At 39.0% G+C, this 25,176-nt stretch overlaps 1 protein-coding gene across 3 annotated transcripts in view; it reads left to right on the plus strand.

Moving 5' to 3' along the window:
- The first annotated feature begins 2,034 nt into the window (after nucleotides 1-2,034).
- LOC124861683 (gamma-aminobutyric acid receptor subunit gamma-3-like) overlaps nucleotides 2,035-25,176 on the plus strand; it is a 190,925-nt gene continuing 167,783 nt past the window's right edge. The window contains exons 1-2 of one of the 3 annotated variants that reach the window (XM_047355593.1): nucleotides 2,035-2,661; nucleotides 2,951-3,105. In XM_047355593.1, coding sequence (XP_047211549.1) covers nucleotides 2,498-2,661; nucleotides 2,951-3,105 — 319 coding nt within the window. In that variant the 5' untranslated portion in view covers nucleotides 2,035-2,497. The remainder of the gene's footprint in view (nucleotides 2,662-2,950; nucleotides 3,106-25,176) is intronic. The other 2 variants (XM_047355595.1, XM_047355592.1) reach the window with 2 other exon arrangements.

Here is a 25,176-nt window from a genome sequence, read left to right on the forward strand (position 1 = left end):
TCATCGTACATCTTTCACAATAATTAGACTGTAACACTTTTCAGAGTTTTTATACACCACTGGTCAAATGTTTTAGAAACACTTTCTCATTTACTGGTTTTCTTTATGTTTATGACTAGTTACATTGTACATAAATTCTCATTGAAGGCATCAAAACTGTGAATGAACTCATGGAATTATGTGGAAAACACAAAAATGCTAAAGAACTTTAGATGTTTTTTATTTTCGATTCCTTAAAGTAGCAACCCTTTGCTGTAATGACTGAAATATTAATCTTTCAAGTTCTTTCAAGACTCTTTGGAAAACCATTTTAGGTGACCACCTCATGAAGCTCATGGAGGGAATGCTAAGGGAGCAAAGCAGTAATCAAAGCAAAGGGTGGATATTGAAGAAGAATCTAAAATATAAAAATGTTTAGTTATTTCACACTTTTTTGTTTACTACATAATTCCATGCGTTTTCATTCACAGGTTTGTTGCCTTTGGTGAGAATCTACAATGTAAATAGTCATTAAAATACAGAGACCCATTAAGTGAGAAAGTGTATCTAAAGCTTGTGACCAATAGCATAGTTTAGATCTGTTCATCATGGGCATTAATTCCATATTATTCCAGGTTATTGAACCGTTATTTTTTTCAGGATGTCATGCTCAGATCACACATAATCTAGACGTTGATTATCACTGGCAGTGAAATAGTCACACAGCATTAATACATATATAAATATATCTAAATGCTTAAAATAACCAAGTGAAAAGAACATGTTTTAGTAGTTAAATCCTAACCCTGTCATGATCCTTAGGTGTTTGACTTTTGGATTTCTGTAGATGTCAGTTTCTTTCCTTGTTTATGTTCTTCACTGATACTATTTTAATTCATCCCCATGGTTTACTCATTTCTTGTATGTCTTTCTGTATTCTAGTGTCTCTGTGTTCATCCCTGTCTGCTCCTACCATTTTCTCTTCTCTCTCAGCTTTTTCTCCTTCTTCTTCATTGGTCTTAACTGTGTCTCATCTCCTCCTGATTGCTCCCACCTGTTTTGCCCTGCCCTTCTCCACTCTTCCTTATGTATCCATACAGTACGGTTTTTCATTGCTTGCCATTGAATCCTCCTGTTGGTTACTTGCCGTTATCTCAGTGACACTGTTGGCATGCCCAGCTTGTTAGTTCACCATCTCCATATCCGTTGCCTCCATTACTCTGTTTACCTGCCTGTTCCATACCAGTTACTCTGCCTGCGTTCAATGGCCTATTTCTTCCTGTAAGTTACGAGTTCTATTATTAAAACATCTTGCTACTCACCATGAGGCTCCGACGCTCCTGTTCACACGTTGGTCTTGCAAAACATCCCCATTACATGAAAAATCCCCGTTAAAAAAAAATATGTGTGCATATAGAATTTAAGGTCAAAAGTCCTCCACACCACTTTGGGATGTAGATATTTATATCCAATATCCAATTAGAGGGCTTTGCAGAAGTATTCATTCTCCTTAACTTATTCACATTTTTTCACATTGTGGAAACAAAGTTCAATGCATGCATTTAGGATTTAATGTGAGAAACACAAACATTGTAATGAAGAGGTAATAAAATCCACTGCAACCAATTGATTTCAGAAGTCACAAACCTGGAGTCATTTCTGGGTTGTGGAGTATTTGTGCAAGGTACCGGATAGTTATAAATGGATGCTAAATGCATCCATTTATAACTATCCTATTTTAGCCCAAAATGATTGGATTACTTCACAACTACTCATCCTTACCATGTTACTTTAGACTACATAATGTACAACTGCATCAGTTGTTTAAAAATTATTTATCTATAAGACATTTATTTGCCAGTTAGGAAGATAGTACTATAGCCACAGTGATGAATCCTGCTCATTGCTCTGTATCATTCATGTTTTCCCCACCAGGGGGCAACAAAGTCTCTCGACTCGCGCTGGAGCAGTGCGCCCGTTCAGACATGACTTCATAAAGTCCAACTTCAAGCAAACTGAGAACATCACTGCCGCAACTTCAGTAAAACTGCACCTGTGTTTGGTTTTATTTTATTTTTATTGTTTTGTTTAGAGAAAAGCGCTGTTTTAGGTAAAAAGGGGCAGCAATCTGCAAAATCTCCGGTCACAGAGGTGTTTAAGGAGGGGGGACATTAATCACGCTTATGACGTCTCCTGCTGTTTTCATCTGGATAGTGACACCCAGGTAGTGCGCACGGTGTATATGAGTCACGCATTCGCTGATAAAGGTCCTCAGGCGGCAGACAAAATCTTCCCCCCAACCGGTGTGTTGGCCCCCACAGTCTCTACCGAGGAAAGGGAGGAGGGAGTTGTCCCCTTCTTCAACCTCCTATTTCTACCTCATCCCTCCGGACTCATCACCCGTCCTGATTGATCGTCGGGTGTCTTCCCGGAGGAAGCCCTCCTGCAAGGAGCGAGCAGGACCGCGCGTGGGGGTACAAAGTACGTGGGCGAATGAGGGAATTCAGATGCGGGATTGATGGGCACACACCTCCTGCACGCGGCAGCAGCGGTGGCAGCAGCACGCGCCGGGGTCCCCGTCCAGCAGTTCCCGCGAGCAGAGCTGCAATCCGCGCGTGGAAAAATGACAGTCAGGCTTGCGGTCACCCTCTTCACACTTCTTCTGCTCGCCCAGGCTGCTCGGTGAGTCCTTTCTGCTTGTAACTGATCAACAGCTGGGTCTAAAAAGTTGGCCAGATGAGGCCAATTGCGCATTTTGTTTTTTGTGTATCAGGGCTTCCCCCAAATAAACAAAGAGGAAAAATAGGTCTGGCAAGCGTTTTTCACCTGGTTAAAGTCAAAATACGCGCATCACTGGTGGCCCTGTTTTTTCGACTGCGACAAAACTTTTCATTACAAATCAACACCCACGTTTTATTTTATCAATTGATGTTATTTGTTTTATTATTATTTTGGTTTGCTCCCATTTCAGTTCCGATTTACTGGAATATGGCAACGACGAGGAGGACCTCCACGACACCACAGTCAACCAGATGCTGGTGCCCCGGTCGCACCAGGAGGACGCGACGCTCATCCTCAACAACCTGCTGAGGGAGTACGATAAGACTCTGCGGCCGGACATCGGTGGTAAGAGCAGAAAAGCAAAAGTTGAATGCTGATGTTGCCGGATGGTGGAGCACACACCCACCTCCACCACTACCATCTACATTTGGGCATAGCTACTCTTCAGTGATCCAGATGCTAAGGCTTCGTGGTTGACCCCAAGACAAATCTGGACTTAATGCCCTTAAATTATTTAGGTTATAGCCTGTTTTTAAATCTTTTACTCTGAAATCTGCAAACAGCTGCATGGAAGTCCTGAAAGACAGGTAAAAAAAATGAGAAAGAAAAAAATAAAATAAATGACCAATTTGGTCCTTCACCTTTAAGCCTTTTCAGCAGTTGAAAACAATTTTGATTAACCAAATTCCTTTTTTTTCTTTTTGTGGTGTGTTGCCTTGAGAACAAGGTAAGCAAATCAAAACAAACAAAAAAATATTATCATTGCTATTTTTATGTTTGGTCTAGTCAAAGTAAACAACAATTAAAAACTTTAATTCCTTCTACTTTGTTTTTATTCTTTCTTCGTTTGATTTCTGAAAGTGAGGTACAAAACAACCAACCCAGATCATTTGTTTTATTGTTGTAAAATGTATTTCTGCCACAAGGTGCAGAACTGAGCCACTTCCCTTTGACTGAAGTTATGTGTATACAACTCCCACCCATCTATTGTCTTTCGCTTATCTGATTGGCAGTGGGGGGCTACATGTCTAAGTGTAACTTAGACCTGTTAACATTCATCTTCCACTCTCCAGCACTTATTGGGGGATCCCAAGGTGTCCCTTGGCCACCAGGGATAAATACTCTCTCTAGAAAGTTCTGGGTCTGCCCTGTTCCTTTCAGTGGGAAATGCTTGAATAACTTCTGAGAAGTGCCCAGGACCCCAAGCCATGTCGACTGACTCTGAGATGTAGAAGACTAGGGGTTCTACTTCGAGTTCCATCCAGATGGCTGAGCTTCAAACCATGTCTCTAAGACTGAGTCCAGCCACCTTGCAGACGAATCTCAGTTGAGCCGCTTATATGTTGGATCCTACTCTTAAAGGTCATGATCAATATCTCAGAGATCCTATCCTTTAACACCACAAAAGGGATCGGTGACAAAGGACTGTGCTGGCAGAGTCCAACTGCACTAGAAACAAGCCTGACTTTGTTCCAAGAAGGCAGGCAGAGCTGTTGCGTTGGGTATACGACAACAGTAAGGCCTTTAAAACCATCTGTTCCATGGTCTGGACAAAAGCCACACAACTCTTTCTGGATGTGAGGTTTGATGATTGGTGAGAGCATTTTGTCCATCACCACAGAGTGAACATCCCCAAAGAGACTGAGAAGTGTGATCCCTATATAGGTACAGACTGGTCTCTTTTTTCCCCTATGTAAAAATGATGAACAACACCTTGGCCCGCCACTCCACAATAGTTGTGACATGGTAGAGGTGTGTCACGACAGTCCCACAACATCCATCAATATATTCAAAAGTCAGCAAAACAAACAGTACTCTGCCATCTGCCATTGTTATTGTTGCTATCTTCTTCTTCTGTGGGGTTTTTTAACGATTTATTTTTTGTGGCACTAACGGCCTTTTTTCAGTGACAGAAAACAGGGGTGGAGAGAGAGGGGAAGACTGGTCGGCATAGGTTATGCTGTGCGCATTAATTTGAACTAATTGCGGGTAATACTGTGAGTGTCCGAGGACTTCCCCATACAGGAAGATTAGATTCTTCCTGTCTAAATGAAAACAGATATCTCTGTAAGATGTTCAAACTTTTCAGAAGGTTTGAACAAGTACAAGAAAGAGTACAATGTGATCGTCTAGTTTGGAGTGGTGGGGGTAGAGGAGGTTATTTCATGTATGTATAGAAACTGTATTATATTACAAAAAAGAAGCAGACCCACCCACTTAGATATAACAGATTCTGAAGAAAATGTGGTACCATCACCCAAAATTAGAATAATTTCAGTTTAGAAATATGGCTTAATAACTAATAATACGGTATTTGTTCTTCAATTTCAAATTACAACACAAAGTAATTTTTCCAAATTTCACTCAAAGGAATCTGCAGTGTTCCTTTTGCCTTTAGCAGAGCCTGCAGGGAGCCTAAAAGGCTCCAATGTAGCAGCTGAGAAAGCCAATGAATCTGTGAAATGGTATTAGAAAAAATGCACAGGTATATCATATTAAAGAACCACTTTAGAAGAGGAACATTAAAATAAATTGAAAGTCTGAAAAAATGAAGAATATCTGTTGTAAACAGGGTTTAACAAAAGGACCACCCAGTTAGCTTTAATCAGCTCTGATACTAACCACTGGCAGACGTTTTATCTCAAAGGGCAATTTCATATTTTCTTTACAAATAAAAACATAAAAACCTTCTTGAAAAACAGGCCAACTTTTTCAGGTGGTTTTCTTCCCCAGTCTGAGTCTGAAACTCATCAAATAGCTTTGTGCTGTTTTCACAGAAAGAAGCAGAGTTGGTAACCTCCAGTTCAAATCCTTTGCTGATTGCGCTCCCATCATTTCTACCATGTTTACAATGCAATCACGGCTCTGAGCTTCTCGGAGGCCTTCTAATCAAAACCAGTTACTGGTTTGATACCTGGTGGTGATACCTGGTGGGTTCTCACTGGTGGGCCGCTGTCTGGAAAAACTGGCAGTGATGAGCGTCCATGAAGGATATTGTTACTGCTCCGTTTTAAGAAAGCAGAAATCATAGTAGTTTGTCACATGGATTCCTGAGTGTTGAGTGCAGGTTGTGGCTGCTGGTGACTCAGCTTTAGTGTGATTGCAAGATATGTATGGCATTTAATTGTAAATGTAGGCATTGTCACAATACTTTTCTTACATTCCAGCTGGGCTTGTCACTGGTAGCCCTTTTATTATGCCTCATTATTTTATGCTTGCAGTCAGAATCAATAGAATCCGATATGGAAACCATTTGGGAGCTGCCCTACATTAAAATTTAGGATTATGCAGTTTTTGTTTCATCTTTGTTTGCTTGCTTTGCATCCTGCAGCTTCCTGAGAAGATACTGATCTTAAGTGAACAGCCTCTATGTAAAAAGGTTATTTAACAGATTTCAGGGTTTCCTATGAGTTTTAAATGAAGGACAGACTAACAACAGTGGCAAAACATGTATTTGTGTCATGCATTAAAATAAACCAATTTTTTTCTTAAAATATCCAGTTGTGATACACAGTGGGTCAAAATCCAGGCTAAAATATAACTTTGTGCTGAAAGTTCAAAAATATCTCAACTTGACGAGGCCAGAACTTGTTAGAGATCATGTTCGACATAGCTGGTAGTTTCTCTTTGACACAATTAAAATGATTTGTTTGACAGAACTTACTGGACTGAATATTCTGTTAAAATCTAAAAGTGAGAAATAAGATTTACACAAGTTAGGAAAGGCTTTTGTAGACATTTCTATAAAAGTCCAAGATCATCATTCCACCAAGAAAGATTGGTCAGGGTGCTGAGGAATAAACCTGGAATCATCAAGGCTCAACATAAACTGGAACCTGCTGGAACACCAGAGTCCCTGTACAGTGAACTCTCTTTTATATCAACCTGGACTGAAAGGTTGCACTTGGTCCAAAATCAACACCTTTGTGCCTGACTAAACTTAGAAGCCAAATGCTTCTCAAGAAAGGTTTTATGGTCTGATGGAGAAAATATTGAGCTGTTTGGTCACAATGGTGAGGCTTAGAACACCCTACCAACTGTCTAGCATGGAGGTGGTAGTATTATGCTGTGGGCTGTTTTGGTTCCAGTGGTATTAGTGGGTTACTTACGTTTGCGGGATAATAATGAAAATACCTAGACATTTTTCAACTTCGCCTCCATAAAAAGCTAGATGGTTGAACAAGACCAGGATCCTAAGACACCCACATTGGTTGGAATAGATCATTTAAAATCAGGGGTCAGCAACTTGCTGCTCCAGAGCCACATGCTGCTCTTTAGAGTCTTCAGTGAGGATCTTAATAACTTTGGCCAAAAAGGCTAGTGAACTGAGCATCATTTAAAATGTAAATGCATTAAATAAAGGCTGGCTTTAGCACTTTTTCCTAGGCATTTTGTGCAACATTTGTTTAGCTTTTTTGCAAAGAATGACACTAATAGTGTAAGGAATATCCCTTTTTTATGAAGTAATTTTTTTGTCCTTTATGTGCAATTTAAATGCTCTTTTGACTTAATTTCTTTATAAACTGAATGTTCTATTTATGAACATGTATTCAATCACTTTATCTACAAAGTTTGATGATGTTCTTTATATTAAAACCTAAAAACAACAAATTACCTATAGTAGATTTGTTTCATGTAGCTTTTGTCACTGAGCAATTTTTATTTAGCTGGACTGAGGGCAAAAGTGGTTCTCAGAGCTGTAAAAGTGTCTGACCCCTAATTTAAATGAACCCTACCAATTCTACCAAAACTGTGGACCAGTATCCATCCAGAATACTGCTATGACCTTGTTAATGGCAGCATGATGCTGTGGTATCGTTTTGCTGCCAGTGTACTATTGCATTACACAAAGTGGGTGGAATATTTCAAAATCTCCAACTTGACCTCAAATCAACAGCTAGGCGATTGAAACATGGATGCCGTTGGGTGTCCCAACAGGACAATTATCCCACATACATCAAAACCGATGGACTGGACAATGCAGGTCACCTTCAGAGAATTTGCCAAATATTCTTAAAACCTGATCTGAAATCAACTAATTTAAACAAGCTCTACCAGTTCTGGCAAGAAAAAAAATCCAACTAGAATTATGGGAGAATTATAGTTGTGGTTGAGGTAGGGCATTTCAACTAATATTAAAGGTGTATATGAGAAAAATAAAAAACAGGCAAAATGCATACAGAATACCTGACAAATCCTTACATATTCCATAAAGGGAAAGTAATTTTGGTGGTTGAGGTTATTGTTTGCCATTAAAAGGCTAATGTTAATTGAATGACTTATAAGCTAGATTTAGTTATGTTTACTTTAGCTTTTCTCATATTTGCACTTCATTTATTTATCATTGCTTGCCAGTTTTTGCTTTAGCAAATGCTATTTAAATCTAACCATGGGCTTGATTAATGAGGAGATGTGTTTGAGAAGAGCTGCTGCCAACTATCAAAGAGCTCTGTTTCCAAAATAAGTCAGGAGACACTGTGAAACTTAAACAATCACCTTGGTGCAGACCACAGCAAAAATAAAGGCTTAAAACAAATGTTCCTTGCCTTGGAAAAAAATCTGTGTAGACATTTCATATTTGCTGACAGGGTTTTTTTAATCCAATGGCCGCTGCAGCAAAACTACAAATTATGTAGTTTTTAATAGAGAAATGTTTTAAAAAAGAGGTTTCTGTAAACACTTTTGTTCAATTCTTTTTTGCTTTTGCCTTTTGTTGTCATTTCATAACATTAATAGGTAATAAAACGACAATACCCAAATGTCTTACTGTGAACCATGCTGTGTTTTAATGTGAAAAATATGGTTTTTGATCTATTTTTGACTAATACATCATCTGGATGGTGACATACATTGTTCCACAACCAGCATACATTATTCTGCATGAAGCACGCCGTCACAAGGGTTCCGGCTAACCATGCTCATCATCGTTGATGCTGGCTTTTTAACTGTGTGGACATAATCTCGGTGGTCCTTACTCCCCTTAGCCCTGCAGCGCATTACATTTTCATTAAATAAAACTAAAATAAATGGACTTGGACCAAGAGAAGCAGGAAACATTTCCAGAGCTCCATTTTGAAGCTGGCAGCTTGGTTCTCAGGTGTACTGCTGAAAAGCCTTGTAGCGAGCATCATCTACTTTAAATAACTTTTATATTTGACTATATTTGACTCTTTGATGTCAAGAGAAAGATCACTTTTTAACAGTCTAACCGTGAGATCTCATGACCTAACGGTACATTTGAGGGAAGGGTTGCGAGAGGAAACAGGAAGGGAATCTAAATCCTTTTCTTGGCTGAAGCAATTGCAGCGTCTGCTCCTAAAAAGACAAGTAGGGTGGGTGTTTGCTGGGACTGGCTTGAAGAAAGTCACTGAAGGGTGCTTAGCAAGTCAAAGGCATGGAAAAAACTCTTCAAGCAAAAATTAAGGAAACTAAGTGCACTGTACGATGTCAACCAAACTTTTATAACAACTGCAGGTTGGGTCTGGATTTTTACTTGGATGGAAGCTTTGCTGTTCTGGAGTATGGTCTGATACACCCATATAGGGGTGGCAGCCAATTAGGAAAGGGTTTTAAGGCACTATGAGAGTGATGTGAGGTCTCACAGCCAATGAGCTGAAGGGAGTCTGAGATTAGCCAATTAACAGCTCTTCCTCCCTGTTGCCGTAGAGTTTCACAGATGTGTGACTTTATTTTTTAACTAAAACAAATCATCTGCTGAGCACCATTGTGCATAATCAAGGCAATTCATACAGATAAAAGCATTTTGACATAATAAACATTCACTAATGAAACTTACAATAATTAATAATGAAAAAGGATAAACAGCGGATAACCTTCATCATCTCTTGTTTTGGCTTTTATATAAACAGATGATAATGATACAACGGCTTCGAAGATCCCATGAAGGCTTTCCTTTGCAAAACGTGGTGTTTTTAGGATGCCTAGGTAAAATTCTGCTGGTTAGCTGAAGTGAAAAACATAAAAATTAAAATTCACAAAATCATAAAATCAGAACCTTAAAAATACTAGTTTTATGCTTTTAGAGTTTCTTTCTTTTTGCTGTGCAGTTTTCCCAAAACATCACAGTTCAAGTGGTTTAGACAGTAAAAATTGCATGGACTTTATTAAATTGAGCCAAAATGGTACAATAGCACTTTTAAAGGCCATTTGTTTATATTCATTTTAATGTAATGTCCTAAACTGATGAAAAAGACACCCATAGCAAAATAAAGAGTGCAATAAATACAGTACTTGAAGATAATTAACAGGATATAAAACCACCCCAAAGCCCTAAGTTAATTTTCCCATCTTTAAGGAGGGCTTATCTTCAGATTGTTGTTGTGTTTCTCGGGACATTTAAAATGCCCAAGTACCAGCTTAACCCGAATCTGACTTTTTGCATTTTGGCTTCCCATGGCAGCTTCCTCAGTTTGGATTTTCTTATAGCTCACCTTTCAGGAGGGGAACCTCCCCACAGCTCTGCTTCCATAATTAAGGATGAATTTGATGAGATCCAGTTAACAAACATCAGTGTCACCCATGAAATGTTAAAACCTTGGAAGGATGAAGTGAGGCAACGAGAAAACTTGTTTGGAGATGGTGCTGAGTCAACGACAGATCTGGGACATTAAAGTCGTCATAAAAGGAGTGGGGAGTTGAGAACAAATCTGGGAGAAAAAAGGCACACACAGTAACAACGATGTTCACATAAACAGGCAGCTACTGAAGTATCGGCTCATTTCCCTGGATTTATTCTAAATCAAAGTAGCCCTCTACCTATACAAACACACAAATACACAGTGATTTAGACTAAATCAAACTGGCTTCTCTGTTTGTAAGTTTTTGCCAATGTGAGCAACCTTCTTGTTTTGTTTGTGAGTTGCTTGCTGTGGAAGCAGAGTGCTTTCTGTTCAAGCATGTTCAATCTGTGTTTACTGGTCAGAACTCATGTTGCATCAAAAACCTATTTCACTTTGTTAAAATCAAACAGAGGACGCTGGAAATAACTGAACTGGTGAATGTAAAAAGGAATTTAACGTTTTAACTAAAAGTGCTGTTGGTCAATTTAATGTTTTTATATACTGTAAGCTTGTTATTAAGGAAGAGAGTTAGAGTAATTTATTTATGAAATAAAACAAATCTATTTTGAAATCACAGTAAGCCATTTTCCTCAGTTTCATATTTTTGCTTTACGTGCAAAGCTAGGTTTAGCTAGCTTTAGCTTCATAATAGAGACTATAATCTTATCTGACATTACCAAAACAGCAAATAACTAATATTTTACAAAATTCTAGATTTTGAAAAACTGAGATTAGTGTATGCCAGAGTATTAATTGACAAACTGAGTTTGTTGATTGGGAACAACGGTACTTACAGGCCTCCTTTCTTCCCACATTTTTTGTCCTGAGCCTTTTAGCTTCCTCTTCTGACCCTGTTACCATTATACTTCTGCTAAAAAGGAATTGAGTTTGAGTCTGGATTGTGTTTTTGAAATTTTTTGAGGTGTTTAAACTGTTTTTCATCCAAAAGCTCTTTGTATTTGGATGACAGTTACATACATTAAAGAAAAAGTAACTTTACAACTCAACAAGCTTAGCAACTTCAAACAAACTATTAAATTGCTTTGTATTACTTTTGCTATTCAATAATAGTTAGTTAACAGATCCCTCCAAAATTCCACATAAAATAATATCTTTGGACATTTTGCCCCTTTTCCCAGTTTATCTGTGCCTTGCCTCTTCTTTTTAATCTGCTTCCATCCTGCACCTCTAAACAAACTTATTTTATCAATTTATTTTACCAGATAGTTTCGTATTTTGATTATTTATGGAGATGAATAATCACAGAGATGATCAAATCTAAAGTACAAGTTAATAAATTTAGAATCTTGTTCCTGAATATGCCCTATTTCCTTTGGTTCTTCCAATCTCTGTTTGAGCCACTCAACTCTTATAAATATGACAGTAAAATGACATTTTCTTGGTTGCCAACTATGCTAACATTTTATTATTGTTGAATTTATTGTCACCTTCAGGCCAGGGTGATTTCTTTCAGGGTTTTATGGTATATACCTTTCAAGTTAAGGCCTAAAATCTTATTCTAGCAACTCTTTTACAAATTGTCATTACACATAGGTACACTTTTTTTTTTATCTTGAATGGATTAGCATATGGCAGTGAAAGAAGATAAAAAGATGTAGTTTGACCAACAAAAAGCTTATATGGAATTTAATTGTCACTTAAAACTAAATATAGTGATGTTCAAATAGGATTAACTGATGGAGAACAAGGCCTAAAATTGTTTTGATGAGTAAACTGACCTAATTAAACCTAATTAAAGTGAGTTGTGACTTTTACTAAAAAATAAAAGGTTTAAATTGGTTAAACAGACTTGAAGTGAAACTACAGTAATCCAAGATACTACAGCATAACAGGACTATTATCTTGTTTTCCTCCTGTCTCCTCCAGTCTCGTGAAGTCAGCAGTGAACCTAATGTTCATATGATGTGGGTGACTGGTCCACTTAAGAAAAAGAAACAGTGACCCAAATTTACCCCCAAGCAGAACTAGTGTTGTGTTGTGTTGTGTTGTACCTTAGCCAGTAAGAAGCAGTGCGGACTGGATGGAGATGAGACGCTTTTGTGTCCCTATTGTGTCGCTTTCCTTTTGGGTTCAGAGTGTGTGATCACTGTGGGAGATCTAGTGATCCTGTGCTTAGATGTGTAGATGTGTGTGAGCATGTGTGTGTGTCTTCACTAGGGAATCAAGGGGAAAGTGGGCTGGAGTGAGATGCAAACTGCTCTTAAGACACGCATCCAGCGTTTGGGAGGCAGATTTATTCAAAGAGCTTAATTAAAGACTGAAAATGCAGCAGTCCCCTAGTGCATTAAAAGATATGTTTAAGGCAGATTTAAGTCTTTGTGCCCATGAGAACTGAAGCCACAGAGAACCATTTAAGAGAAGCTTTAAAAGTGTGTGTTCAAAAACTATAAAAAAAGAAAACTCAGAAAGGAAACCGTATTCACTGCCACATCTATCATACCGCTTGCATTAATTTTCCCCGAGCACCAGTAGTCCATAAGGCTGGATAGACAATAATAAATGCCTGAATTCCTCCTTTGTTGTTTTTCAAATCGCAAATTGTTTTGGGTCCATTAAATACAGTAGACAATAGATTGAGTGATTGTGAAACTTTTTTTTTAATAGAGGGAGCAAGCTAGTTGACAATCAAAATTAAAGAACAATGCAGCAGTCCAAGCTTTAGTAAAACTAATAAAACACCTATTTGAAGGTCATCTATCATAACTTTTACTACGTTTCCTTTCAGTTGTGTTCAGGCTTGTGTTTAGCAACAATACTATTTGCCACAGTGTCCAAAACTGGAAAATGTGTAAAAATGACAAGGAAGCTTAAAGTGGCTAAAGAGTCATGATATTACTGTATGTCTGGAATGTTAAACTTGGGCATCAATGTATCATAAAATGGTCACTCAAGACGAAAGTAATGATAGCTAAGTCTATGGCTCGTAGCTGAATACATCAAGTCCAGATTTATGCAGTAATTTACCTAGAGAGGAGAAGGAAGTCTTTAGACATTGGCAGCTTACCCAGAGATGTAAAAGTTCCCTGTGGTGAATCTAACCTGCTTGTAATTTGCCACAGTGGACAACAACTGCTTGTGACAAAAACTAGAATAAAACAAAAAAAACATTCAGCCAACATTAAGATAGCTGTTGAAATTTTTGCTCCAGTTCTGACCAGCATTCTTGTATTGATGCTTAAAGACATCATCTCTTCCCCAACAACTGTGTCACAAGTAGGGTTGTCAAAATAATCAATATTTTGATATAATCGGTACTAAAATAATGAATTATTTAAGGACACTCATTTGCATCAAAACTAATACAAACTGACCTATTCACATTTGCCCAAATTGTCAGACTTCCTTCAGCAGCAGCTCTGCAGTAACAGAGACACTCATTCCCTTCCCCTCTTACAGCCGCTCAATTGACCAAAACAATCAGCTGCTGCTGGAGGTTTTTAACTCTGCTAACATGGCGTGTACACCTATCCTGCTGCTGTAGTTGATCACTAAAGAAGATATTCTGTAAAACTACCAGAAAAACAGAAATTGTACAGGGGTGCTGCAAAATACATTTGCAAGATCTTTGTTTACACTGTAAAAAATGTGTTTTGAATGTGCCAGATCCATGTTTGTTTTGAAACATCACTTATTTTAGTATAGAGTGATTCTTTATTTGAACCCTCGATGTATTTGTATCAACAGCAAACTGACAGGCAAATTGAAGCACGCAGTGGCACACTAAATATGAGCAATTATAAATAAATACATAAATTACACAATGGAATCAAATGTGCAAACTTCCATAAATGATATTAACACTTACACTGTGTATACAATAATTATTTTGTCTGTTGCTTTGCCAAACATGGAAGTGACACTTAAAACATATATTTCTTTATGAGGGCTGTATTGTTCCATACTTGGTTTTGCTCTAATAAAAGAATTTAAAATATTGTCATGTTGTAACATATTTTTTTCTCTTAACTAGAAAAAAGCCTGAGCCTTCGAAAATGTTGTTGTGGTATTGCAAAATGGTATTGAGTTTTGTTCTTAGTATTTGGTCAAGTTTGAAATTTTAATATCGTGACAACCCTAGTCAGCAGAATACTTATACTTTATAGTAACTACAGTAATGTAGTTGTCTGAAGGACACTATCAGTCAAGTTTTAATAGTGAAGGTTCTTCGTGACAAAATCTTGAATGTGAAACTGCTTTTTTTCAGTGGAATGGTTATATTTTTAAATACCTTGAATGTGCAAAACAACACAGTTTGTTTGGTGGAAAGTCATTCAGTGGATAAAATGTTAAAGTTGCCCAACTGAGCTACCAAGACTTGATCAATCTTTGGGGTCCTGCAGTTGTGTTAAATAGTTGTTTGCATCCTATGCTATGTTAAGCTGTCTACTTTTGATAGATGGTCTGCAAGACTCTGTAATGTTTCTCCCATTAAAGGCATTTGTTTAAACCAGGGCTGTCCAACTCCAGTCCTCAATGACGAGTGGCCTACAGTTTGTGGCTGTTTCTCTGCTTCAATACAGCTGATTTTAATGGTTGAATTATTTCCTCAACATATCTGGTTCTGCAGAGGCCTGGTAATGAACCATCTCTCGAATCAGGCTTTTTAAAACAGGAAATGATCAGGTTAATGGCCATTAAGCACTTTCTGTGGACACCACCTGAACATTCAGAACCCTTTCCCAAGCATGTTACTTATGAATCCAAAGTTAGAACCCTCCAGATATCTGAACTTGGAGCAAAATGGACCACCTCTGCTGTCCTACCTTTAATGGGACCTCCCTGGGCTATAGAAGCTGTGCTGCCATGTGTCCAGATGCATGTCTAAGCCAAAGAGACGGGCATAATGAAAAACAAATATGTGAATCTTTTGGAATAAAGTCGACCATTAAAAACATCATCATGCATTAGACCCCAAAAAGCACATCGTCTTTGTTCTGAGCAGATTCTGATTTGAATTCTGGCAGATTCTCTGATGAATCTTGATGTTGGAACTTTCCTTTTTTCCCTCCCAATTTCCCCTTTTAATTTCCCCTCTTAGATTAACATACCTCATAAAACGCGGAAGTAAACCACTAAAACAACCTTCCTCTTGAAACCTGAGTCAAGCAGATTCTCGATCATATTTAGGTCTTTAACCCAATTTAATTTTTTTTACAAGAGAGGCATTCATCTACAGTTTAGTGTTAGATGTGATCTTTTCCTCTACAAACCATATATTATTCTTTTTGCAGGTTGATTATTTCAATAAATGTTAATCCTAAAAACTAGAAGAATCTCCTCTTCCTCTAAAAATATTCTGGAGGTATTTTAGTTCAGATGGAATTAATTTTCTTTAACAAATTACGAGACTGATTAGATTTTTTGAGAACCAATGAGACTGACTTACAGAAACTGATATCTGTTAAAGCAGCTGACATTTGCTCCAAGAAAAATCATGGGGGCCTGAAGGGAAATCACTATAATAACTCATGAATGAGATAATAAAATATTTTACATTTACGCTTGAATGATTTCTTGTCATTTTCCACATTTACAACCAGAAACATAATTTCTCCAGTATCCAAATCCATTTGCATTCCTCACTGAAAGGTCTGCCTCCCATTTCACATTTAGATGATAAACACAATGCAGAAGGCTGCATGCTAATAAACCCAGCCTGATGGGTTCTGAGCTTGGCCACGTACCTGATCCAGAACCTTTCTATGTCGGATGAGAGAAGGTGACTGCAACTGAAGGTGCTAATTGTTTGCAGCTACCAAGTTATTGATTTACACTGAGTGACCAGGTTCCTCTATCATATCGGCCATTATTGCTTTGTCAAATATGTCTGACAGTAGCAATTAAATCTGTGAGCGGGCAGGAAAGGACTTGATGTGTTTAAATAAGACATCACTTGCCTTTCTGAAGCTGTTTTTATTTGTGCTGTGCTTTTATTCATATATTATTTTATGATCACATTTTATTGTTTACTGTACACTTGTCAAAGGTTGTGAATAACTTAATGAGTGTGTGTGTGTCACTAAAGAGGACTTCAGAAGGATTCAGATGAAAGCCAGGTGTGAGGCAGAAATAGAAACCTGAATCTGCTCAGACATTGTTACTTTGCAGCTGTTTCCTGTCTCGTTTGCTCCATTTCCATCTGGTTCACTCTCTGCATCTCATTCAATCACCTTCCTCTTTTAGCCCATCTCTTACTCCCTCTATCATCTTGCCATTTTTTTTCATCCAATAAACCTCCCCTCTGCTTGCCATCAATGTCTGTGTCTAGCTATATAAGTTATGTGCATATTAATGCTTGCGATTTACAGTTTTCAAAAACTGAGTGAAGGTTTGACCTACTTTTTGATCGCGTATTAAAATCTCATATATCCGAGTCAGAAGTCATGTTTGAATTGATCATTTTTTGGTGGAACACAGTGTGGTAATTTTTTGAAGATACTGCACATAACATACTAATAAGCTGTCATATTTTATATATGTTTGTCAGTACAGTCATTGAAAGTACCATCATGCTACTTCAGTCTGATTTAGTAGGGAAAGTTGCAGCCAGGTACTCCAAATCAAATACAGTTGAATATTTGATCATCATTTGAGTGACTATCTCTATAAAAATCAGGAAATTTGGCAGCTTGTTATCACGCTGCCAAGTTGGACAAATATCAGCAATATGTTGTTGATACCCATCAATGTGGGAAGTGTTTGAAGACAAGAGAATACTTATGAGACAGCCCCCATGAGTTAAGATCATGCAAAGCTCAGAGAAACTGCAAGAAACCCATGAGCTCCATCTTAGACTCTACAGACCTCAGTTAGCTTGTTGAAGGTTAAAGTTCGTGATCTGACAATTAGAAAAAGTCTTCGAAAGGGTTGTCAGTAGAACACCTCTTCTCTCGAAAAAAAGAGAAAAGAAATATGACGGCAGAATTTGGGTTCGCCATGTTGCATCTGAGCTCACCACAACATCCTTTGGACAGATGGGTCCAAAAATGAAATTTGGAGCATAGCATCAAACCGAGCATATAAGCAGCAACACCTCATACTAACTGTTAGAACGGATGATTTGGGCCAGGTTTTCAGTCACTGTCTCCCAGCCATTTCTAAGGCTGTGGATTCCAGCAAACCACAGTGAGAACAGTTTTCCACAAGTGGAACCGTGTTGAACCTTCCCAAGAATAGCCAGCCGACCAAAATTACTCCAAGAGCGCGTCAGTGACTCATTCAAGATGTCACAAACGAACCTGGCGACATCTAAAGATCTTCTGGCCTCATTTACCTCAGCTAAGGTGTTCATGATTAAATAATGAGAGAGAGACTGGGAAAAATGGCATCTATAGGAGAGTCGTAAGGTCAAATGAGTACTGCTGAGCAACACAAATACAAACGGCCATCTCATTAAAAAAAAAAAAAAACATCTTGATGAGCCCTTAGGACTTTGGGGAAAATATTCTGTGGAGAGTGGAGACAAAATCCCTTTTTAAGTTTTATGTCCCATTCCATTTTGGTAGTGAAATGGTCCGGCGCTGTTTTGCTGTTTCAGGACCTGGACAACTTGCCGGAACCATAAATTCTACTTTCTATCAGAAAATACTGGAGGTGAATATTGGGAATCCAGGTTTTACCCTAACTTTAATTGCAAATGAGTTATACAGCAGAAGAATTATCCAAAGCACACCCGCAAGCCCACTCTAAATGGCTAAAAAAAACAGAATATAGGTCTTGGAGTGGCCTAGTCAAAGTCTAGACTTAAATCCGATCCTATGTAAGTATGACAAAAAAGCAAAAACAATATAAATTTCTAAAGGGAGAATTACTTTAAAGTAGGGCATCATATAGACTTAGCATTGAGTCATGTTAAATACTTACAGTTACATGTAGCTTAAATGTTAAAATAATTTCTCTAGCTTAAAATACAAGATCTTAACATACAACTTTCACTATGAAGCAAATCACTATATTTTGATGGGCAGCATTCAAAAAGAGTAGATGGTAGCTGATACTGTCTGATTTTAAGCTAACAGCTCTGATTTTGGTTGTGGAAAAGTAAGCAGCTAAGACACTTACTAGCAATCCTGCCTACAGAATAACTGAGTTTAGAGCAAATACTTTTTGAATGTGGTTTAAAACTCATATCGTCAAATAGTTTCCATTACAGTGTGAAGAAATACCCAGAGAATGCTTATAAATCCCTTGGGATACGTGGCATCTGTGTGGTTCTTTCTTTTCTGCTTTGTTTTCTGTTTGTAACAGTGATACGATCAACAACCTTCTGAAGACAGATTCAATTAACCACATGAAGTAACCGTGAACCTCATTAAAGATGTAAAAGTATGCATGCTCTCGTTTTGAAAAACTGTATGCAGTCCTCTTTGGTAATTACCAATTTTCCGATTGAAATGTCTTTTAACCGTCTCACATTCAAATAATTACACAGTTAATGAATTGATTTACTATTTTCTTAACAGGGTGTCGGTCTCATCATTGTGACGATCCAGCTTGATCAGTACAGGCAAGAAAATGTGGGAGGAATTAAAAACTCACTAATAGCTGTAATAATTAAATTTAAATATATCTTCTGGCTTCTAAAAAAAGGAAACAGTTACAGAAATCCATCTTAAAATCATTTTAAAATGGTGTCTGCTGTTAATACTAGCCTATTGTACAGAACATACTCTGTTCCTGCAGAATTTGGCATAGAACATATGCAGTCTAAAACAGCAGGTTCTGGCAGGAAACCAGCAGCTGTAATAAGACAGGCTGTAAATGCTCCTCAGGCTTTTCGTTTGAATGAAATATTTACAGTCTGTATTCAGCCATTACCTGTACCCCCTGCTTGGGAGTCAGTGAAAAACCTTCTTAGGCATGCATAATTTACAAATATTGTTTAAAACAAGTAAATGAGAGTAGACTTAAAATACCCCCCCCCCCCCCCCCCACCCCCCCCCCACCCCCCCACCCCCCCCCCTTATATCAGGTTTATCATTGATCCAGGCTATCAACACAATCTTTGTAAGGAATTCCATCTGTATGAACTGTTGTAAAAATTTCATTGGTTTATTTTAAGTTGGGACGATTTGAACTGAAAACTCTTAAGTATATGTAGTGATTTTTTGATTTTGCTTGTTCGTTTCTTATTTCTGTTATTTACTGCTCTTTACAGGAGAGTTTTGACATTAAATTGGCATTGATTTATGTTACATCATTGGTTAAGTTGAGCCTTGAAGTGACTTGATTCTGTAAATTACGCGCCTTGTTGCGTCAATGTTCGGTAGCAACTGAGTGAAACTGAATAGATAACGATCCCTTCTCTTAAGTGACCTGAAATTTCAGGTAAAGCAATAGCACTGTATAGGCAGATGCTGCTAATAGGAAACTGGAGTTTTGATCAAAATTATTACAGTATGTTATCATTATGTCTTGATTTGATTTGACTAGAACAAGCCAGATGGAAGCAGATTTCAGCACAACAGCTGCTGTTCAGGTTGGATATGTCAGTCTATATTAAAACCCTGAGGTTCATTGTATACCTTGGGTATCTCCTCACTTTGGGTCACTCTAGAACAAAATTGGATATGAAGAAAACTGCTCTGTGATGCTAATGAAATCTCCAGAGATGCTGAACACATTACGGCATAAGGAGAGGAAAGTGTTGCAGGAATTGCATACAAAATCTGGCAAGTTGATCAGGCTAGGTTCAACTTGGACAAGCCGATATTTTATGCTAATTCTGTTTACTGTTTTGACTCTATTTAAGCTAAAAATCAAGTTGTATGACACCAGCCTGATCAGCCCAATCATGTATAGGCTTTGGACAACATGTGGTCTCATTGCGTTGCACAGCCAATGGGGAAACTGATGGAAGTATCTGTTTTTGCCACATTGTTCAATCGCTAGAGAGATCCAAACATGTAAGCAATCACTGCTTGAAAAAATATGCTATCATTTGGTGCTGTTTTCATGCAGGGAGTCCAAATACGTGGAATAAAAAGACAGGCTTACATTTCAGGATTCAATACGTTAATCGTTTAAAATTAAATAATGGATTTTAACAAGCAGTCTTTTCAGCATTCCTAAATTATAAAATAAGGACATTCATACAAGAGATTCAGACAAAACCTCCTTTAAGCAAAACACTTTTGGGTCAAAATAACATCATAGTAATAATTTTTGCATTTTCAAGATATAGGCTGCCTTTGGGATAGGATATGAGGTATTTGACTAATCTAACAGTCTTGTCAAAGATATTTTCAAGGTAGTTAAAGGGAACAGTTAAAAAAGGAGGAAAGATCCATTTAAGTGTTTTCTTTGGTGACTATAATAATACACAAGTTTAGACAAATAATTATTTAATACATTTTAACATTTCCAATACCAATAAATGTTTCCCCTTTACTAGAAGCATGTATGAATTTATACATGTTTCAATTTAAATGAATTCATTCATAGCTTTGAGCTGCATTTCAATAAGTAATTTTTTTCTGTCAGCCTTCTCCATCAAAGTTGGTTGATCCACTTGAGATGATTGCTTCGATCTAAAAAGACTCACTTTATGGATCTGCCCAAGCTTGTTTGTGAAATAGAGATATCCCTTTGTCAGTCTTTTTTCTTTCTGTCACACAAAAACATGTAAACTCACACATATCCAATCACACGAACATTTCATATAATAACCTTATATCTTCTCACCCCATCTTACCCACACCACCTTCTTAATTTTTTGTCTCTTTCCTAAATCTCTGCTTCTGATTTCCCTTGGGTCTATCTGTTTCCGTGGTGACATGCACTGTCCAACTTTAACTACACACACACTATTGGCACATTAAGGTTTGTCACATGGAATGTGCATAGAGCCGACACCAGAAGGAAACATTTAAAGATGTTTAAAGACGTTTCTCTTATTACAGGAAATCCATAAGTCTGCCACAGCTGCAAATGATCTTTAATCAGTTGAGTTTTCTAATTTGTTTTTTGCCTGCTATAACTCTAGTCAAAGGGGAGTAGCAGTTTTAATTCAACAAAATGTTAAATTCACTCTAATAGATACAGTTACAGATTCAGAGGGTAGATTTATAATAAGAGAAATATCTATACATGTGTGGTGTCTCTGTTGGTGTGGCACTGGCTCGGTGGGAGGTATTTCTTGGCTGGCCTGGATGATGATGATTCCGTATCTGAAAGGTGGTGCTGCCTTTTTGCAGTGTGGGCTGTGGCACTCTTTGGTTTGCTGGGCCAGCGTCTTTCCCCTGGCCAAGGTGGTGGGCAGGGTGGCACCCTGGCTGGCACTGGTGCTTTCAGTTCTTTGGGGTTCTCGGTCCGGTTTTATTGTACAACCTAGACACTCTCACTTATAACATTTTTATGACATGCACAATTAAAACCTTGGGGGTGTGCACACCTAATGGCATCCAGGGAGTATCTAATTAATTAGCCTCATCTCTGGTGCCTGCACCCAGCTCTAAATGTTAAATTGCATGGAAACATTGAGGATTCTGGTTGATTTAAATGCACTCTACAACAACACAGATCAACACCACATTTGAGGGGTAAGGGTTCTGGACAGGGTTGCTCGGGTTCGGGTGGTGCCTAGAGTGTTGGCTTGGGTGGTCTGCCTATCTTCGCCCCAGAATCAGGGGGGACAACCTCCGGGGTCCAGGGGTTGGTTGCCCCTCTGGGGCATTAGTACCTGGACCTGGGAGAATGGAGTGTGTATAGGGAGTAAGAGTGAATATACGGTTTCTTCTTCTTCATTCTTGTGTTTGTTTACACTGGGTGTGTGGGTGTATGTGTATGCGCATGAGGGTGGGAATGTGTGATTCGGAGCGCTTGTTTTTCTGTTCGGTTGGATCTTGGGCTGTCCCCTCTCCTGGATCATCTTAGGACCCCCATCAAATGTCGGGCCTATTTCCCCCCTGTCACACTCCCTGTGGGTGGCTGGTGTCTCTGCCTGCCGGTGCGCTGGTGGTTGTTGAGGGCTGTGTTCTCAGGTGTGTGCTGGCTCATACCCAGTGGCTGCTTGGCGGGGCCTGGTCCCCCTGGCTCTGTGGAGCCTCTGCTGGGGGGTGGTGATCCCTTTAGTCTCGGGTCTCTGGGTCCGCTCTGCCGTAGCCGGCTTCCCGCAAGGCCTGTGGGCTTGTCGCTGCAGCTCCTAGGGGCTCCCCCGGGAAGGGGGTGCAGTAGTCCCAGCGGTGTTCATCCTGTGGCTCCCGTGCTCTGGGGGGGAGCTTGGATGTCTGTGGCTCTAATCTACTCAGTGTCTGCCTCGGGTCCTGGGGGGTTGGTTTGTGGCATTTCAGGCCTTTTATTGAGTGTTCTTATGGAGAAACTTTATTTACATAAGCACGCTTACACATACACCCACAGGTGTTTCAATTCAGGTTTTTACAGATACACAGATATACTCTATATTTAGCTGCAGTTGCCACTAAATACATCTTGTATTAGTTAGTACTGTGCACTTTTCAGTAACTTTGTTGTCGTTATATATATGTTTGTTGTTTGTCCTTTTTGTTTTTTCTTTCTTGTGAAAATAAATCTATTGGGCTCCTTCTTGGCACTCGGACAACAATTCTGAGTACTACTCTGCCGGACAGGAAATGTTCTAAAAAAGAATCAATAAGGTCAATAAGTTTTTTATGTAAATTTAAGATTTAAATGTGTTATGTAATTGATGCATTTCTAAATTTCTAATTTTATTTCATCTATTTGTTTGACGTTAAATAATGACAATAAACTTGATTTATGTTTTTGACTTTGGCACTTCTGTGTTTCCACAATATTTGCTATTTTAAAAAATTAGCTGTTACTGGTTGTTCATGTGATCCTGCTGTGTCGGCAGCTTTTTCAAGAGCCAGCTAACATTTACCAGCTGCATTATGGAATAATCTGAGAAAATAACAAGACTTCGGACATAGTTAAAGAGGCGCCCTCTGCATCTCCCACTCAGATGTTTCTCTTGGTTTTTTTGAAGAAACTTCTTCCCGGCTGGGCTCCTCTCCTTGATCTTCACAGACCTGACATTTGGCACAATGGTGTCACTTCACCAGCTTAAAGGACAAACCACACACAAGCCTCCTCATTTTTTTAAGTCCAGTGACATTTTATTAGATGAAAAGGAGTTTAGAGTCCTGGCAAATGCTTCTCCTCACATCTGAGGCGGCCAGGTTAGCAGAGCCGACGGTGTCCTACTGGCGGGAGCTTTACACAAGATGCAAATGTATAAACACTGCACACGTGAAGCGGCACTTATCCTGCGCACACACAAGTCAGCAAACATAACCTTTTATGAGCTCTTTGCTGCAAACAAGTTTCCGGAAGTGTGTGGTCCCTGGAGGAAATTAATTCATATAAATCGTTAAGGTGTGCTTTACTGATTTAACATCCCTGCAACATTGTCTGTGGAAGGTAGAATATGCAAACTCAAATTAGGCTTCCAGGCATCCTGGAAGGAGAAGGCAGGGAGCAGCTGGTCTGCAACAAAGCCACTCTACTATACAGGTCCTTCTCAAAAAATTTGCATATTGTGATAAAGTTCATTATTTTCCATAATGTCATGATGAAAATTTAACATTCATATATTTTAGATTCATGGCACACTAACTGAAATATTTCAAGTTTTTTATTGTCTTAATACGAATGATTTTGGCATACAGCTCATGAAAACCCAAAATTCCTATCTCACAAAATTAGCATATCATTAAAAGGGTCTCTAAACGAGCTATGAACCTAATCATCTGAATCAACGAGTTAACTCTAAACACCTGCAAAAGATTCCTGAGGCCTTTAAAACTCCCAGCCTGGTTCATCACTCAAAACCCCAATCATGGGTAAGACTGCCGACCTGACTGCTGTCCAGAAGGCCACTATTGACACCCTCAAGCAAGAGGGTAAGACACAGAAATAAATTTCTGAACGAATAGGCTGTTCCCAGAGTGCTGTATCAAGGCACCTCAGTGGGAAGTCTGTGGGAAGGAAAATGTGTGGCAGAAAACGCTGCACAACGAGAAGAGGTGACTGGACCCTGAGGAAGATTGTGGAGAATGGCCGATTCCAGACCTTGGGGTCCTGCGGAAGCAGTGGACTGAGTCTGGAGTAGAAACATCCAGAGCCACCGTGCACAGGCGTGTGCAGGAAATGGGCTACAGGTGCCGCATTCCCCAGGTCAAGCCACTTTTGAACCAGAAACAGCGGCAGAAGCGCCTGACCTGGGCTACAGAGAAGCAGCACTGGACTGTTGCTCAGTGGTCCAAAGTACCTTTTTTCGGATGAAAGCAAATTCTGCATGTCATTCGGAAATCAAGGTGCCAGAGTCTGGAGGAAGACTGGGGAGAAGGAAATGCCAAAATGCCAGAAGTCCAGTGTCAAGTACCCACAGTCAGTGATGGTCTGGGGTGCCGTGTCAGCTGCTGGTGTTGGTCCACTGTGTTTTATCAAGGGCAGGGTCAATGCAGCTAGCTATCAGGAGATTTTGGAGCACTTCATGCTTCCATCTGCTGAAAAGCTTTATGGAGATGAAGATTTCATTTTTCAGCACGACCTGGCACCTGCTCACAGTGCCAAAACCACTGATAAATGGTTTACTGACCATGGTATCACTGTGCTCAATTGGCCTGCCAACTCTCCTGACCTGAACCCCATAGAGAATCTGTGGGATATTGTGAAGAGAACGTTGAGAGACTCAAGACCCAACACTCTGGATGAGCTAAGGGCCGCTATCGAAGCATCCTGGGCCTCCATAAGACCTCAGCAGTGCCACAGGCTGATTGCCTCCATGCCACGCCGCATTGAAGCAGTCATTTCTGCCAAAGGATTCCCGACCAAG

Source organism: Girardinichthys multiradiatus, chromosome 24, assembly GCF_021462225.1.
Source record: "Girardinichthys multiradiatus isolate DD_20200921_A chromosome 24, DD_fGirMul_XY1, whole genome shotgun sequence".
Lineage (NCBI taxonomy): Eukaryota > Metazoa > Chordata > Actinopteri > Cyprinodontiformes > Goodeidae > Girardinichthys > Girardinichthys multiradiatus.